Source organism: Epinephelus moara, chromosome 5 (assembly GCF_006386435.1).
Source record: "Epinephelus moara isolate mb chromosome 5, YSFRI_EMoa_1.0, whole genome shotgun sequence".
In the NCBI taxonomy this organism is placed as follows: Eukaryota; Metazoa; Chordata; class Actinopteri; order Perciformes; family Serranidae; genus Epinephelus; species Epinephelus moara.
The window spans coordinates 11,490,073-11,508,720 of record NC_065510.1 but is presented as its reverse complement, the minus strand read 5'-3'; the positions used below and the strand labels follow the sequence as shown (position 1 = coordinate 11,508,720).

Genomic DNA, 18,648 nt, shown 5'->3' with positions numbered 1-18,648 from the left:
GCAGTCACAGATATTAACATGAGGAGGAAAGACTGCAGAGAGGGAGAGAGACAGGAGTGTTGGAAATACGCTGCATCTGTTTACTGACACAGAAATAATCTCTGGGATCACTTCAGGCCTCAGAACAGGTAAGGCATATTTATCACACTGGAATTTTTTTTCAGGAATCTGTGTCTCACATGTTGTCTTTTATCATGTTATGAAGTTCTGTTTCTACAGTGTCTGCATAGTGTCTACTCCATCCTGATGTCTGTGGTATATTTGCAATAAATAAAAAGGTTTTCTACACTGTTATCTCAAAGTAAGTCTGTGAGATAGCAGACAATAGTATGTATATGTAAGCACTGGTACTTGATGCTCCATCATTATCAGCAGGAAAGTCCATGTTCTTGTGAGGACACACAGGTTCAAGTACCACAGTGTTTGTTATAGTTTTGTTAGAGTGTGTGAAAGAATGTGAAAAGCCATTTAATGGGTGCTGTTGGATAAGCAGACATTGTAGAAAGTGTAGATTACACCCATTACTGACCCACCTCTTGTTCCTACAGAGGTTGAATACACTTACTTTGAACAAAAGCATCTGCTAAATGGATGTAATGCTAATGTGTTGGGAAAGAATGGCAGATAATACAGGTGTAGGCACCAGGCACTTTTATCAATAGTGTTTGGGGCCTGTTTACATTGCAGCTTTACAGTTTCACCCAGCAGAACTCAACCCATGACTGATTTCTCAACATGTAACAATGTACTGAATGGTACTGTTGACAGGTGACGTAGAGCCGCGTTGTATAACACCTGAGACATGAGAACCAAGGAACAAGTTTAAATATGTGTCTAAGATGTGACCATAAACAGAAGAGCAGGGAGAATACCGACCAGCGGACGGACGGGAAAGGCTCAGTTTGGTCTGGAACGTTTGCTGAAAGACACTTGACTCAGCCACCCCTCTCACATTTTATGTTTGAGTAGTTGAAAGGAGACGCATTGATTGATGCTAAAAGGCATTTTTTTCCACTACATGAATGCACTTCACATTTCTAAACGGAAAAATTGTAAGATAAAGTTAAACACCTTGAGGGCTGACAGGAAGCCATGCTCTCTTATCACTGCCTATCTTGTGGTGATTCAATTGAAAATTTTGAGGTTTAGAAGGGACGAAGAAGTTCAGTCACCAGAAGAAAATGTAGGAATTGTACATTTCTGTAAATCACAAATACGCTACATTTGCAAGTTTCATACGCATCATATCAATGTTTCTAAAATGACACAGTATATGAGCTGACTTTGCCATCAGGAGGTGAAGAGGAAGGTGGATGTGACACACTAGCCAAGCTGCAGATTACTGTTTAAGGCCAACAAACAACAAAAAACATTGTGTTTTAGTGAGTCATTGCTGTGTTTCCTGTGGCTTTTTAGCCCCTAAATGTGGATGTTTTTTAAGCGGCATGTCGCTGTTTTCCCGTCGGGGATTGTGCATGAAAAAGCAGTTGTTTTTTACAGAGACATCATTGTGATGCCAGTGGGGATTTTAACACCAACACCGGGTACTCTGAGCCAAAACATGATCATTTTCCAGCCCTAACCAAGTGTTTTTTTCCACTGAAAAAAGAAACTATTTGTTTTAATTTAAAAACACAAGTGTCCAGGCTGCCTTAGATTATCAAGTTGACTGAATCTGAGAAGGCACGTTGAATGATTACAAAATTACCTCAACTTGTCTTCTCAAATTCAGTCAACTTAAAATTTTAAGGCAGCCTGAACACTACCTTTTTTAAGTTAAAACAAATAGGTTATTTTTTACAGTGTGTGCCTAAACCTAACCACACATTAACCACATCGAAACATAAAGAAACGTAAAGTCATCTCATCTGATGCATGATAACGTACAAATGTAGCATAGCCATGATTCGCTGAAACGTACAATGCCAACACTTATCTGGCAATAGTGAAAATCACTCAACATAAAGATGGAAGTATCTACATTTTAAGTTTAATTTTAAAATATGACATTAGCAATAGATTGTATATATTAACTGTGTCAAATATGGGGGATTGGAAAAGTTGGTATGTTGGTAAAAGTAAACGTGACTTAGTGCAATGGAAACAGATCAAGCAAATACACAATGACATACAGTCAACATGTCACTATTGCATAGACCACTGCAAGCTCTCTTTGACGTCTCTTAACAGCTGTTAACATCCTTATTTGTAATTTTAGTTGTTAAAAATTTGCTGTTTCCATCATCTAGTTACATCTCAATTATTACATCCATTGTTTTCCTTCATTTGAAGTTTGATTGGTGCTCTTTCACACCACTTTGTTGCACCCTTTTTTACACTTTTTAAGTTTAATTAAGAACAAAATATTTTAGGTTTAGTGTTTGGGTCAGCTAACTCTAACCCAAATCAGGTCATGTAAAAGTGAATGAAAACTAACAAGAAAAATGGAAGTGATAGAAATGTATGAATTTGCTTCCCGGTGACGATGCTGCTGATGAGTTTATGCAACCAATATGGATGAAATCTTGATCCAAAGCTTTGACGCACGTGGCTCCGTAACTATAAATACCTAATGTCATGAGAGAAACACACAATCAACAGTGTCTCATTTCCTTTCTGTTTCAACTAAGATTATTATGCTCAGGTTGTTTACTGCATACCTCACTCCTTTGGCTGCAGCTCGCCAATAAGAAACTGGCACTACCTGTATTGCAGCTGCTTGTGTGTGTGCTTGTTTCCGTTCCTCAGGTATAGAGAGCTGCTAATGAGCTACTTCCACTCTTTAAATCTATCCAGGATTAGTTCTCAGTTAATTATAATTTGTGCATGTGTTTGTGTGTGTCTGCTATTTCCTAGAAACATAGTGCGGACAATGAGAGAGACAGACAAGCATGATTAAACTAATCGGGCAATTACACTGCTTACTAAGTGTATGACTCAGCATTTTAGCTGCTAAATAAACAACTGATTGTGCATAACTGTGGCTGACGCCTACACTACCCTGAAATAATGTGTTCATATGATCTCCCAAGTCAGTACAAAGTTGAGTAGTTAAAAATAATGGTGAAAATTAATAAAGACTTAACAATTCAAGGAAGTAAAGCTGCAGAAGCCCAGATATCCTGACTTTTAGTTCCCAAAGTGGGTCAAACTCCCAAAAATATTTAATCTTACATTTCTCATAACACAGCTTGCCTCTGTGCGCAGTTTACATGTTCTCCCCTTGTCAGCGTGGGTTTTCTCCGGGTACTCCAGCTTCCTCCCACAGTCCAAAAACATGCAGGTTAATTGGTGACTCTAAATTATCCCTCAGTGTGAATGTGAGTGTGAATGGTTGTCTGTCTCTGTGTGTCAGCCCTGTGATAGTCTGGTGACCTGTCCAGGGTGTATTACAGAAAATGAATGAATGAATATACATATATTTCAAAAAGAAAAATAGACATTATAATAAAAGAAAAAGCCCCAGATGCCGACTCAGAACTTTTACGTATACGTACAAGTAGTAATAGTACAGTGTAAAAATACTTTGTCAAAAGGAAAAGTCCTGCATTCACAGTGTTACTCCAGTGTAAGTATTAGCATCAAAATATACTTCATGTACCAAAAGTAAAAGTACTTATTAGATGATCCATTTCAGATCCATGCTGGGTTGTAATTACTGGTGCATTAATGCATCACTTTGATGTTACAGCTGGTGAAGGTGGAGCTCATCTCACTATATAATGACAAAAACTCTGTCTGTGTGTCTGTCTGTGTGTCTGTTCCACGTTTTTCTCCTCACTGACTTGGTCAATCCATGTGAATTTTGGCACAGTGGTAGAGGGCGCTAGAGAGCTAATTTCTTATCTAGGCCGAACTGCCATATCGATTTTTACTAAACTATGTAGAACAGGACGCCTCAAGGTGACTGGAGAAATTTAACACTAATTGGCAACTGGGTGGCGCTATAACAACAGAAAAATGCTTAAAAATGGCTAAAATGCGACCGATCGCTGTGGCTCCCCCTGTGGCTGAATGTTGTTGTTTTTTTTTTCTTCTAATTTTTGGTATGACTAAGTCATGGTATGGTATGCTGTACTCAATGGGTATGGACTAGTTAAAATGACTGAAAAACTGCTCTGTAGTTTCATCTATAATAATTCATGATCATTTTATTAGTTGATTAGGCTATATTTTGAGTTATTAATTTGAGGCTTTAAAATAAAAGCAGAAAAATAAATGTAGTGGAGTAAAAAAGTAAAATATTTTCCTCGAACTTTTGCTTAATTACAGTATTAATGTACTTTGTTATGTTTCACTACTGTTAACATGAATACATTCAACTATTTTCCAACTTTAGTACATATATTTTTCATGCTAGCAGTTGCAAAGTATTCTGTTTTTACTCAATACTAATAACTAACAACTACAAATATTTCTAACATCACAATTCATAATTAATCTGGACCCCCCTACAGAGGTCTGGCTAAAGCCCCCAATGTCTTCAAATCCTTGAAACGCCCCTGATCCACAGCCTTAGTTTGTAATGTCTGTTTAAAAAATGCAGCCTGGTGACATCACTTTGACAACAGCAGGGTGATTTTTTTTACTTGACAAAGCTCCTCCAAAGACACAGAGGAAACTATACACGACTAATCTTCATGTGTGATATCAGGTTGTAGGATGTTAAGTATTGTGAAGTATATGTTGCTAATTACTTTTCACCTTCAACAAGCGGATAAACTTGCAGCTTGTTAACACCTGAAACCAGCTGCCTTCCAGCTATGAGATTCAGTTTACAACACTGATGACGACGCTATGACAGATGTCAGAATTAAGTATAAGCTGTGTCTGTAGAGAGGGAACATTTTGCTTTGACTCTCCCCTCCAAACAAGTTACAGTTTAGTAGAGTAACTGAAGCTGTGCTTGAGAAGAGTATTACTGTAATGCGCCAGTGGCTAATAAAAAGACAAAGTGATACTCTATCTGTTGTGTTGTATTTAGGCAGTGTTAAACAGTAAAGCTGGCATCTTTCTGATTCCATGAAAAGACTTCTAGTACTCCCCTATCCAGTATGTGGCACTCTCTTAAAAAATTTCTTACAAGTATGTCGTTTATTAAATTGTTTTTGAAAAGGTTCAGTAGTTTCCTAAAACAGGTGGTCACTGTAGTTTTTGGTGTTCAAGTTAGTATCTGGTGCAGCAGGAAGGTGTATGTGGAGTTGAATCGAGATGAACTACAGTGTGTGTGTTCATGATCAAGAACATGTCAGCCACTACAACAGTGTGGCTCACTGATGTGTGTTTAATAGTTTAGTTCTATGCCACAGAGGTGTAAGATATAATCAGTATATCAATACTCATTAGTAGACACACTCATTGTTGGTTTGCGTCTGTTATTAGTAAGAAAAATATAGAATTTTACTATCATACTTGTCTTTTAAGGTTGCCGTTTGATATTTACGGCCACAGAACAAACAGGAAATGTGGATGACTTTCAGGTTTTGAGTTTATTTTCATATTTAACATTTTATTGATGAAGTTACGTTCAACAGAATGAGCTGAAATGTTCTCGCCAAGCCGGAATATCCGGATCTTGTATAACTACTCACGTGTAGGGTTTTAGTGTTAGTGTGGGTGTGTTTGAGTGCAACATGCACACATTCATTCAGACGGACTGACATTCTACCTGCATACAGACAGGGGTCAAACTGAAGCAGTTCATGGGTAAGGATAGAGGTAAGATTAGTTTTGATTGTTTGGCTGTTGATTCATAGCGGACCTAATGACACCCTAATGATACTCTGGATAAAGAGTATCATTGCCAATGACGATATGACTGATTATTTAACTCTGTATTAGAGTGTCAGTATGTGAGCCAGATAAAGAAGAAGAAGAGGCTATACTTTATTAACCCCTGAGGGGAAATTCAGTTTTTTCACTCTGTTGTCATGTACACACAGGCCTGAAATACACACACGCACAAACAGGATCTGTACATGCATTAAATGGCGAGATGTCAGGGTGAAAGGGCAGCCTTGGACAGGCACCCTGAGCAGTTGGGGGTTTGCTTGGCAGGGCCTGGGAGGTGAGCTGGCACCTCTCCAGCTACCAGTCCATGCTTCGTGTTTGGTCTGTACCCGGACTTGAACTGGTGACCCCCTTGTTCCCTAGCCAAGTCCCTATGGACTGAGCTATTGCCGCGCCTGGAGCTATGGACTAGGACACTGAGATGATTTCGTATCAGTCCTATGATTATTGGGTCAGAAGGAGAAAATACAAAAAGCTTGGGCACACAGGGAGTAAAGAGAGTGGAAATTAGACATTAGGAAATTAGCTCCAATAACAGGGGTGCTCAAAGTTTAAATGACTAAGTGCTAATGTAGGGAGCCAGTAAAGCTGCAAAGAAAGTAGCACATATCTTACTTTCACATTAAACTGCCAAAATCACTAACTATAGCTAACAGCACCAGTATAGATGACAGGACGCAATTCTTCCAACACCCATGAGGTCACCCTAGTTGCCATGCAACCAGTTGATTTCTACAAGGTGTCATTCCTTACCTGACAGATGCCTGTTTGACACAGTAGCTGAGTAGTGTTCGGAGGCTGCACACATTTTTTCTGAGGGGGGCTGCACTTTGAGCAACTATGCACAATAATAACCATTATGTAACCCAAAGTCAGGACATGTCTGCTCATGAAAAATATATTTTTTCATTGCTTTTAGCACCACAAGGGTGCAGGAAAAAAATCTCAGAGGTAAATATCACAAACTTGGACAAATCACACAAAACTTATCAGTATGTTAAGGATGGTAAATGGACTTGGACTTGTGTAGCACCTTTCTCGCTCCAACCACTTAAAACAGTTGTCACATTCACCCGTTCCCACACACATTTATACACTGGTGCCTGAGGCTATCATACGAGGTGTCAGCTGCTAGGATCAGTATAAACACACACACACTCACACATCGATTGCACGGCTACCAGGAGCAACTTGGGATTCAGTATCTTGTCCAAGTTGACATACAGCCTGGAGGAGCCGGGTATTGAACCACTGATCTTCTGATAAATGGACGACCTGAGAAACATCCTGAGCCACAGCCGCAGCACTAGAAAAAAGAGTCACTGAAAGAATTGATTTAGGTGAACTGACTTAATTTGAATTTTGCTTTAAAACTCTTAAGGTGTGCTGCAAAAGGGTACAAGTGAGGAAGATGAAGTATAAACCTGCAAGTCGAGTTTTAAGGTTTAGATGATGAACCCGACTTTGATTTTTACCTGAATCCTCTGCATCGATTCTGTCAGTGATTGATTGTGTAATCAGCTGATGCCTTGGTAAATCTACACTCATGCAGATTGTGAGTGTAGACTGAAAGCGAGGCCTTTTCCCGTATGTGTAAATCTGGCTTCACAGTATTTCACATTACCATAGGAACCTGTTTGAGTTGTTTCTGACGATGCCTGCAAGTAAGGAACAGTAGATTCGTATCTTTCACAGCAAAGACACAACAACTAGCAGATCACAAAAACAGGGCAAAGGGGATCAAGAATATAATTTATCATTATAGTTTTACTGTATATATCCTGAATTACGTATTTCTGTCTAATGGCAGCACTGTCTCTCATACAGCTTAACAGTGGATGGCAATGGCGCTGCCTGCAGCCTTTCTATCTGAAGACCAGTTCACCTGCTCCATCTGTCTGGATGTGTTCAGGAACCCAGTCTCAACACCATGTGGCCACAGCTTCTGCCAGGCCTGCATCTCTTCCTACTGGGATGGACCAGGAGGAGGAGTTGGAGCAGGGGGGAGGGGCGCCAAGTCCTACCAGTGTCCCCTCTGCAAGGAGTCCTTCCGCAAGCGACCAGAGCTCCATATCAACCGAACCCTGAAGGAAATCACCGAACGGTTCAAGGAGATGGCCAACGCCGGGGTGCCATGGGATGGAAGAGATGGAGGAGGAGTAGAGAATCCAAACTCACATCTGCACCATCATCATCACCTGGCCCTGACATCGTCATCATCACCCCAGAGGCCGGGGGAGATGCCAGAGACAGTCTTGGCTGAGATGATGACTCGTTTTCAGATGCTGCCAATTCCTGTCCCTCACCCCCAAAGCCCCGGTTCAGTCAATGCTCACCAGTCCTTCCAGGCGCAGAACCATAACCCCCATGACCCACCTCCACCCTACTCACCTCCACCCTACTCACCTCCCCGCAGGTGCAATGTAGACTACATTAAAATGGGTTTCATTCAACTTCATCTTTAATGCTCCACTAAGAAAGGACATTACTAAAAACCCAAGTATGGGGAGTGTGTAAACGTTGCATAATAACAGCTTTAATGAAACACAAAGCAAAAAAGCAAACATGCAGTGACAGAGACAAGTGGAATGTGGGATCATTAAATCATTAAATAAAAAGGGTTCATCCACACAGTAGGTTTTGGCCTGATAGTGGCATGAGTAGAAGGTCAAGGACTAAACAAAAACATTGAGACTTGTCCTGTGGGGACCATTAAAATTCATCGCAAATTAGATTTTTGTCACTTGTTAATCTGTGGTACAGAGTTTTGATTTTAATTACCGAGTTACTTGATCTTTAGTATCGTTATTGATACTCATGTTGTAATACTCGAGATTGATCTTGGCTCCGAGACAAATTTTTGAAGGTCTCAGTCTCATCTCCGACTCGACTGCATTTTTAGTCGCTCCTGTCTCAGTCTCAGACAAAAAGGACTCTGGATTTGCGAGTTGCTTTTTAAAAAAGATGGCAGCAAGCAGCAACATAGCTTTTAGGTTAGCAGCATGGCAGCAAGCATGTTGCAAAAGACAAAGCAGAGCAGTGACAGCTTGAATACACCACCATGATTAAAAGGGGGTGTAAGATATTAGTTGCAGTGAGAGGAGTTGGTCACATGAGACTCTACTCGCCTGAAAAATGACTGAAATGATTAATCTAATGATTAATTTTCTTTGTTGTAATGTTACGACAGGTACACACTGAGCGGTTCCATTGATTCTCCCCCCAATCTGCCTCTTTGCCCCGCCCACATGAGAGGTCTCGAGTTCTTCTGCCGCACCGACAACACCTGTGTCTGCTGCACCTGTGTGGAGACAGCGGAGCACCGAGGACACAATATCATCCCTGCCAAGAGAGAGTGGCACATCAAGAAGGTTTGTGTGTGTGTGTGTGTGTGTGTCAGTCAGTTAGGGAGAGTTGTCTAAAGGCCCTGACACACCAAGCCAACAACAACACCCTTGCTTTTGCGGTGTGTCACTCAATGTTGGCACTAGTCGGCCCTTGGTGGTAAATCTGTAGTTGAGTTGTCAGTGCGAGAGATCACTATTGATTGACAGTTTAGCTCGGTGCATGTGAGGATTACCAGAGTGGGAAAGGAAACAAATGACTAATGTCAAGAGGGCATGAGATTGAAACAAACGATTTACTTCCTCTCACACATGCGCAGAATGTACGTGCTGGTTGGCCATTGGCTAGAGTCTTTGTGGTGTGTTCAAGTGCAACCTTTTGACCAAAACACAGGCAACATGAGGCGATGCAGTCGGCCTTCATCGCCACTAGTGTTTTTTTATGTTGGTTTGGTGTGTCAGGGCTTTAACTGGGGACAATATTATGTTTACACTGTAACTGTATTATTGAAAGACATATTGTTTCATTGAGGTCATATTAAAGACAAAAACACTGGTGACTTTGGCATCGTAATAGACGGTGAAAACATGAATTTGACTCAGTGACAATGAAAATAAACAGGCTGAAAGCAACACGTCGGTTGCACCAATTTACACAAGGCTTGTCTAATTTTGCTACAACAAGACAGAAATAATTTGTAAGATACCATAACTACATGAATAAAGGATAGGTTAAGGCACATTATATATGGAGCATGTGCAATAATGCAAAGAGCATCAAAAGGGGTGTTTGCACTCAACGACCTATTTGAAGGATGTTATTGACCATCTTAAACTCTCCTTTTCTTGCAGCCATGGAAATTCTTATTCAAAAAAAGCTTGTGTTTCCCACACATTTGTGTTTGCATATACTGCGTAGGTGTATCTGGTGTAGAATATGTGACAAGCACCAGGCTTCAGGGTCAGGATAAGGCTAGTTGTGGCTACTGGTTATACACACAGTGAGGTTAATACTGACCAAATGTGTGTTTTCTGTCTTCTCCAGTCCCAGTTAGGTATCGCAGAGGTGGAGCTGAAGGATCAAATCTGTGAGAGAGAGAGGAAAGTGGAGGAAATACAGAACTCTTTACGAGAGATACAGGTGAGTTTTCAGTCTGTGTCAAGGTGGGTTCGTCTTCACGTTTAGCTCTGGTCTAAAACTGTGGATACATTTAAGAATTAGCACCAATTAGAACTAATTCCCACCAGACTGACAACTGCGGGGGAGTTCACTCACTTAGGACAGACATATTTAAAAAACAGATAATGTTAAAATCCAGATATATCTGGAAGTATGAGTTTGTGCACAGGTGCAGGAGCAGTCTTCAGTAATGTGGGACTGCTTTTTGGTTCTGTATAAGCTTTTAAAAGTGTTTTATAGAATGTGTGTATATAACTAACCTCCCAAAAATTATGGGTTGAAGCATTTTTGGAAAATGTACAAAAGGTCCAACAAACTTCTCCTTTCTTGCATCTAGTTGTGTGCACTTAATTTGGCATTTTTCAACTTTTGGCTCCCCCAAGTGGTAGTATCTAAGAAGACACTGTGGCAGGGGAAAAAACACACAGTTTTCACAAATTGCGTCTACAAACAAAACCTATTTTATTTCAGTGTGTTATTGTTTTTGAGGTGTTGTGCATCTATAGTTATAACAAAGGATTTTTTGGGAGGGCGTGAGGGACAAAGAGAAACAGCCTGCACCACAATCACATCATTAATATGGTAATGTAGTGGTTTTTTTGGGGAGTTTTTCCTTATCCGCTGCGAGGGTCATAAGGACAGAGGGATGTCGTATGCTGTAAAGCCCTGTGAGGTAAATTGTGATTTGTGATATTGGGCTTTATAAATAAAATTGATTGATTGATTGATTGATAGTGGAGTGGAATCCCATCCCAGGGATTTAGCATATTTGTCTTTGAATGTGTCTCATTTTCTCATACAGAAGTGTGAAATTATATTAAAAAAAATATATAGTTTCACGTTGGGGTCAATTGCACCACCTTTGCCAGTTTGCACTATATACTGTAAAAAACATTGTGCATACTGGCAAATGTGTAGCTACAAAATTCCAGGCCTCCTGATAATAGTTTGCATCTTCCCTTACATAAATAGACATTTCCAAATTTTTGAAAATGCAAACATTTTTTAAAAAAGAAAAGAAAAAAAAAGCCCAAATCGGTGCTTAAAATTTCATCAGAATGCAGGAAATGAAGTGTTCCCCTCCAATGTTGAATTGAAACCTATGCCCTTGCCCCCAAGGCAGCACTCTTTATTGATTTGTCCCACACAACTACATATACATACTATAAACAAAACTACACCACAGTCACATGACTCCAACTTCGTCACCACATTGAGGCTGTAAAGCTGTGCTTGGCGTGATGACATTCTGTAGTCTCATTTAGCCACTTGTTACCCTAATAAAAAAAACACGTGAAAGCTTCAAAACTCATCAGTAGGGTATTTACTGACATATTATACGTTGTACAACAAAACATGAAAGTCTCTAAAGCATATGTTAACCACAGACTTTATTTCAGGCGTCTAACCCATTAAAATCTATTTTATAAAAAACATTGACTTCAAGGCGAGGGAACTAAGTGCAAAAGTGCCAACTCATTTCCAGGTTTTAGGATTCCTGCACCACTCTGTTGTGAAAATGAATCTGGGGATGTTATGGGACTGGTGGATTTCAAACCAATAGCGGGGAAGGGCAAACAAAAGCAAGGTTGTAACAAGTTATTTTTGGGGTGTTCTTGTGATATTAATGCTGAAATTTCATCAATTATTCATTACACTACTCGTTAGTGGGAAAAGTAGTATTATTACTGTTACTGGTAACACATTACTGCCCAACACTGTCCCCTGCACACTCTTTATCAGTGGTTTGTGCCATAGTAAAGGGTCTTCCAGTCTACTCCATCGTTTGCTCATGAGCTTATAGAAGTTGCCAAACACAAACTTCCAGTGGGTGCCTTTAAACACCTCACCCCTCCTGCTGTTCATCTTCTATCCAGGCCGCTGCTGAGAGAGAGACAGAGGGAGCTGTTTGTGTGTTTACAAAGCTGATCTCCAGTTTGGAGCGCTGCCAAGCTGAAGTCTTGGAGGTAAATAACACTGACACAGGAAGTGCGGAGAGAATCTTCTATCAATATCTCAAAGCCTTTTCTGTTTTCATAGAAATAAAAGTAGTCCTCTTACCATTATTAACACAAATAAGCATTTGGAGGAGTATTAACTGAGCTCCATGGCATCTGTTATTCCCAGGTGTTAGAAATGACTCGGCGGGCGGCTGAGCACAAAGCCAAAGGCCTGCTGAGAGAGCTGGAGGAGGAGCTAACTGAGCTGAGAAAGAGGAGAACAACACTGAGCGAGCTGGCTCTGTCTGAAGACTGCGTGTTCTTTCTCAAGGTATGCTAACCCTTTAGGAAAATAGTTCTTTTTTTTCTTTCTTCTTAAGGAAATGTGTGGGAAAAGTGATGTTTTAAATGTAACAAGTTCAAATTTAGAATGCATTTATTTTTTTAATTCATATGATGTTTTTTTGCCCAGTAAAATGTGTCCCTACTTTTCCAGGGAGGCTGAATTTTGGGAAAATGCACTCCTTGTACATTTTACAAAATTGGGTTTTTCATTTGGCTTGGACTCGAATACTAGAATATAATTGGTAGGAGACACCTTTATCTGTTCAGGAAATTATTTTCATTATGGACCAAGTAGTGGGTAATGGAGGGTTACTTTGTGTCAGTACAAAATGTCCCAACTGACCCCTCTCTCCCCTACCCATACTCCAATTTGAGAAATGTGTTACATGGTTAACATGGAGAGCTCCTCAAGTGATCTACCAGCAGATAGACACATTTGGAGATCATTTTCCTCATCATGATGTTCACCAACAAGACAGTCTCAAAAAGCTGATGCATTTCTTTACATCTGTTGAAGCCATGTCTGTTTTTGACATTTCTTCCCTCTGCAGACGTTCTCTGCCCTGTCCACCCCTCCACAAGCTAAGGACTGGTCCAATGTCTCTGTGGTGTCTGAGCTGACCTCAGGGGTGATCCTCCGGACTGTCAATCAAGTGATGGAGCGCTTTCAGGAAGAGATGCAGAAACTGCCAGAAGTCTGTAAGTGTTCGTTTAGACCAAGAGTACAACTGGATTGTCAAGTACAGACGTTGAATTTAAGAGAAACTGAAACTGCAACTCTGCTGTTGTCTTATTTTTGTTACTGTGGCACAGGACTGAAAATATCCCATGTTTTTTTGTTCTGGAAGCTCTACTGTGTTTCTTGGCTCTTTGATTCAGAGCTTAGAGTATATGAGTAAATTAAAGGAAATGTTCTTTTCCCTTATTAACAGGCCAGCGATCTTTGGCTGTACCCAGGCCCAACCCAAGTAAGATTCTGATTAGCTAACAGCACAAAATGTGATTTCGTTCATTTTTTTATCCTGTTAAATTCAATGAATCAATATAAAATGTGGCAAAATAAAAAAGAAAGTAAATATATTTATACTCTTTTGTTTGCAGAGGTAAGGAGGGTTCAAGAATATGCAGGTAAGGGTTTTCTTTCTGTATAGTTTGTTGTCACTTTCACTCAGTTGTCATATGTGGTGTTATTTTTAACCACCAACCATCACTCTCTTTCTCAATCTGTCAGCCGACATCACTTTAGACCCCAACACAGCCCACCCACGTCTCATCATCTCAGCGGATGGGAAGCAGGTGCACTGTGGCGAACGCCATCAGGCGGTACCCGACAACCCTGAGCGCTTTGACCGGGTGGTGTGTGTGTTAGCCAGCCAGGGCTTCAACTCAGGACGGCATTACTGGGAGGTAAGTGAGCCTCAGTGTGAAGCTGTGTACAAGTCAGTGGCAGAGGGTGCGTGTGTGACAGCCAACCAGCCTCAAAGCTTAATTCCGAGTCAGCAAGCTTTAAGGAGTGATTCACCCAAAAACAATATACATTGTATAAATTCTTCACCTCCCAAGGCTCTCTGTGGTCCCAGAAAAAGTTTTCCATCGAGTGGAATTAAGGAGAGCGGAGCGCCCCAAAAAATGAAAGCATATCAGTGCAAACAGACTTTGACTGAGGCTGAATTATAGACAGCAAAAACAGCTAGAAAATGTCTGAAAAATCTTGTGAAAATTATTGTGCAGTATTATCCAGGTGTCTGAATTTGTTGTGTGCATGTCCACAAATGTCCACAATTATCCAGTCTTATGCTCAGTGCTTCCCAAACACAGTCTGGCTTTGAAGAGAGCATAGATAAGTTTCACTTCTAGTTCAGTTTTAAATGGTAAGGTTTGCACTCTTTGCAGTAACTGTACAATGCTGCCCTCTTCTAGGTGGAGGTGGGAGGTAAGACTGACTGGGACCTGGGAGTAGCGAGCCGGTCCGTCAATCGGAAGGGCAAAATCACCGTAAGTCCTGCCAATGGCTACTGGTTCCTCAGCCTGCGGGATCGGACCGACTACGCCTTTCGGACAGAGCCCTCAACCAACCTGACAGTCAACCTCAGACCCTCCCGGATCGGAATCTTTGTGGACTGTGATAAGGGACTGGTGTCCTTCTACAACGTGGAGGCCAGATTGCTCATCTATACATTCACAGATATTTTTTCTGACACCATCCATCCATTCTTCAGCCCCTGTACTAATAAATCAGGACGGAATGAGGCTCCGCTAATCATTTGCCCTATTGCAACATGGGAATGAAATGAGCTTGAGGACGTCTTCACTAATGAGGAATGCTTCCACATGCTTTCATGTATATTTAAAGAAGACTGAGTTGCACAAACACACCACTGGAACAGACCACATCTGCACTTCATTCCTTTGCTGCGATAGAGTAGATAATAAGCAGGCTGTCTGTTGACTTGTGTCACTGATGTGGTTGTTTTATGCGCCAATAGCAACACTGTTAGACTGATGTTAGCAGTAGCCGCTTGAAACAAGGTTCCCTGTACATCTTCCAGCAGCATATGGCTAAATCAGGTGCAAGGACTGATTATTTTACAGGCTTTAAATGTGCAGACTAATGTTTCAACACCTCTGTGTCTTCACCACAGTCAAAGGTGGTCGTAAGCACCTGTTTAACTTTGGTGGCACCATTGTCAGTCGACACCTTCTGCACTGACTCCTGCAGAAGTCTGGGGGGAATTTCCCTGAGGATACATTTTGACAAACTTAGCAGCTAAACTGACCATTTTAAGGCATTTTGAATCAAAAACCGAGATCAGGGGTTCTGAAAATGTTGATGACTGAGTGCCATGTAGGGAGCCAGCATATAATGAAGGGCCACACAGGAGAAGTGCACACACTATCACTTTTCTATTACTTTTTTTAATGATGTTTTATGAATTTGTTTTTATGACACACTTTACTGTGACTTTATTAATGATTTTAAATGAGTTTCTTATGGCATACTGTACTATGACCTATTTCTATAATGTTTTTATGACTTATGTTCTCACTTACCAAAAACTCTAGCAGTTGACAATGATACAAGCTACACAAATATCATGTTACATTCTAGTTTTCCACTTTTTAATACATTTGAAAGTCATAAAATAAAGACAATAGGGTGTTTGATATTGATTGTACTTTCCACAGCAGTCAAGCAATGGCTCCTGCTGGGGTACGGCAACACCACTAGTACACACAACACACATAACTGCAGTACTCTGTGATATTAGAACTGGAAGTAGTTGCAATTTGTTATGTTTATTTATGATTATGATAACATTCACTAATGATTATGTCATATGGGTGATTGCCTTTCGGAGCATAGTAAATTCTATTCTTTAATTATCAATAAATTCGGGGTGACATTTTGAACACGTTTGTGTATTCATACACATCCATGATGAGAATCTCCCGTTCCACTGCATCCCAAAGGTGCTCTATTGGACTGAGATCTGGTGACTGTGGAGGCCATTGGAGTACAATGAACTCATTGTCATGTTCAAGAAACCAGTTTGAGATGAGTTGAGCTTTGTGACTTGGTGCGTTATCCTGCTGGAAGTAGCCATCAGAAGATGGGGACACTGTGGTCATAAAGGGATGGACACGGTCAGCAACAATACTCAGGTAGGCTGTGGTGTTTAAACCATGTTCAGTTGGTACTAAGGGACCCAAAGTGTGCCAAGAAAATATCCCCCCCACCATTACACCACCAGCAGCCTGAACCGTTGATACAAGGCAGGATGGATCCATGCTTTCATTCTGACCCTACCATCTGAATGTGGCAGCAGAAATCCAGACTCATCAGACCAGGCAACGTTTTTCCAATCTTCAACTGTCCAGTTTTGGTGAGCCTGTGTGAACTGTAGCCTCAGTTTCCTGTTCTTAGCTGACAGGAGTGGCACCTGGTGTGGTCTTCTGCTGCTGTAGCCCATCTGCTTCAAGGCTGGACATGTTGTTGGTTCAGAGATGGTCTTCTGCAGACCTTGGTTGGAACCAGTGGTTATTTAAGTTACTGTTGCCTTTCTATCATCTTGAACCAGTCTGGCCAGCAGAATGAAGCGTGCACCTACTGCTGGCTCACCGAGCACCACTGAGCTAGCTAAGGAGGACTCCATTAATGTTTACATCTCACACTGGCATGATCACGAGCCTCTCATCCATGAGTAGATACACGCCTCCTTCTATGCAGTGATACAGTTAGCAGGTGTAGTTCAGTAGAGAGAAAATAGTTCCTATGTGAAACTACTCACAATGAGGTCTGTGGATTATCTTGAGTTACCGGGTCATGATTTCTGGAAGCGATATGACAGTTGTAAGGAATTTAACACAACATATTTATCTTCATAAGTTGTTGAGTAATATTACGTGAAACCATTTTACCAACAGTACTGACTAAATATACATTTAGTTTAAAAAATATGATGTCACCTGGGTTCGTGAGAAGGATAAGGAGACATAAGAGGCACCTATGTAATCTAAATTCAGTTAAACAGAAAAGTTCATGACCTTGTACAGTTTACATGTGAGAGGATACTTTATTAACATCAGGTAAACAGACAAATGGTGCAAGAGGACATGTTCTGTATGCTGGCAGGTCACAGTCAGACAACAGAGCAACACATATAAACACAATTCAGGTTGCATTTTCACAATCAACAATGTTTAAACAAACTGTAAATGAATGAAGAATTGTCATGTTTGGTTCTTAATGTGTCTTTGAGAGATCAGAGGCAGTAGAGCTCCATTCCAACACATCCAGTAAACATTCATGTTGAGTAATAGGCCACTGGTATGACAAAGTGTTACTACGAAGCCTAGCCTCATCTGCGTTCACACCAAACGCGAATTCGCAAATTCGCATTTGGTGCCTCATCGCTCGAGTTGAAAATATTGAACTTTTGAGGCGAATTCGCGTGACGCTGTGCTGCGAAAGCCAATCAGCGTTGAGATTCTCCCGACGTCACTGGCGTGTGTCAACAACAATAAACTGCTACTCACCGGAGACAGATGGACAGACGCTCCGCAGCTGAAATGGAGAGTTACTGCGCAATATGAGTAGCTTGGTGCATTTCCCCTCTGGGCCAAACAGGGTGTGATGACTGCCTTCCTTAAAGCTTAAGAGAGATGGGGAAATGCACACCCAGGCATTCTGATCCTTCCTCAGTCTAATGCAGACCTTCTGTTAGAAGATAATGTCAGCCAGAAACTCTGGTCTCTCCTTTGCTGTCTTTTACTGTTCTGGTTGAGGGTGATTTTGTGCATTCTGAATATCGTGTGGAGGGAATATTAAAGAACACCTTTCCACAAGGTGATCTGCATCAGTTCTCAGTGCTTTTTATGCAAGAGTTTTCTCTTGCCTAACATTAACCTTACACCTGTAAGCTTTATTTTGAGGTTTTGTTTATTGGTTTATTTTTAACCTAATATAACCCTTAACCTCATATATAAACATGTTTGTTTATAATCAAAGAGGCATCTGTTTACTATTATTGATGTTATTATTTACAAGGCGCATTTTCACTGTGTAGTTCCATTATATTGGAGAGAAGGCAGACATCTCTACAGCCGATATCTCCAACACTCTGCAGCTCACACCAAAACAATCTAGACTGATAAATAGCACCATGGATGAGACAAAAACTATGTATTTGGATTTTGGAGTGAACTTGAGAAACAATCACTTAATTTACTGTATGCTAAAGGGTTGGCACGGAGTCTATTTCTCAACATGTATGCTAAAATGTTAGTATGGAGCAGATGATCCACCAAGAATACACACGTTACCTTAGTGTTACACACATCAGACGATACACCAATAACTCAGTGTACTCCTATAATAAATAACTTTAACACTCTTGGCTGCAGCTTCCCTTTTCTAACAATGCAATAAATATGGTATAGTTTAAAAAAATAAATAAACATTTGACACATCTCTATTGGTTTATAATTCACATGGCCTGTCTTAGTTATTTGGTCAGGATTTGGTTACACTTAGTGACAAACAGTAGCA

At 40.7% G+C, this 18,648-nt stretch overlaps 1 protein-coding gene across 1 annotated transcript; it reads left to right on the top strand.

The window, feature by feature from the left end:
• LOC126390605 (E3 ubiquitin-protein ligase TRIM7-like) lies at window positions 1–18,522 on the top strand. The gene is made up of 11 exons (XM_050044986.1): window positions 1–128; window positions 7,618–8,206; window positions 8,981–9,161; window positions 10,180–10,275; window positions 12,192–12,281; window positions 12,442–12,585; window positions 13,151–13,298; window positions 13,532–13,567; window positions 13,701–13,727; window positions 13,831–14,006; window positions 14,520–18,522. The coding sequence occupies exons 2-11, from the start codon at window positions 7,629–7,631 to the stop codon at window positions 14,886–14,888; spliced, it is 1,845 nt and encodes a 614-aa protein (XP_049900943.1). The 5' UTR covers window positions 1–128; window positions 7,618–7,628; the 3' UTR covers window positions 14,889–18,522.
• The last annotated feature ends 126 nt before the right edge of the window (window positions 18,523–18,648 follow it).

Coding starts and splice junctions, on each gene's coding strand:
- LOC126390605 (XM_050044986.1), top strand. CDS start 7,629: ATGGCAATGGCGCTGCCTGCAGCCTTTCTATCTGAAGACCAGTTCACC. Junction 9,162..10,179: donor GAGAGTGGCACATCAAGAAG/GTTTGTGTGTGT, acceptor TGTCTTCTCCAG/TCCCAGTTAGGTATCGCAGA. Junction 10,276..12,191: donor ACTCTTTACGAGAGATACAG/GTGAGTTTTCAG, acceptor TCTTCTATCCAG/GCCGCTGCTGAGAGAGAGAC.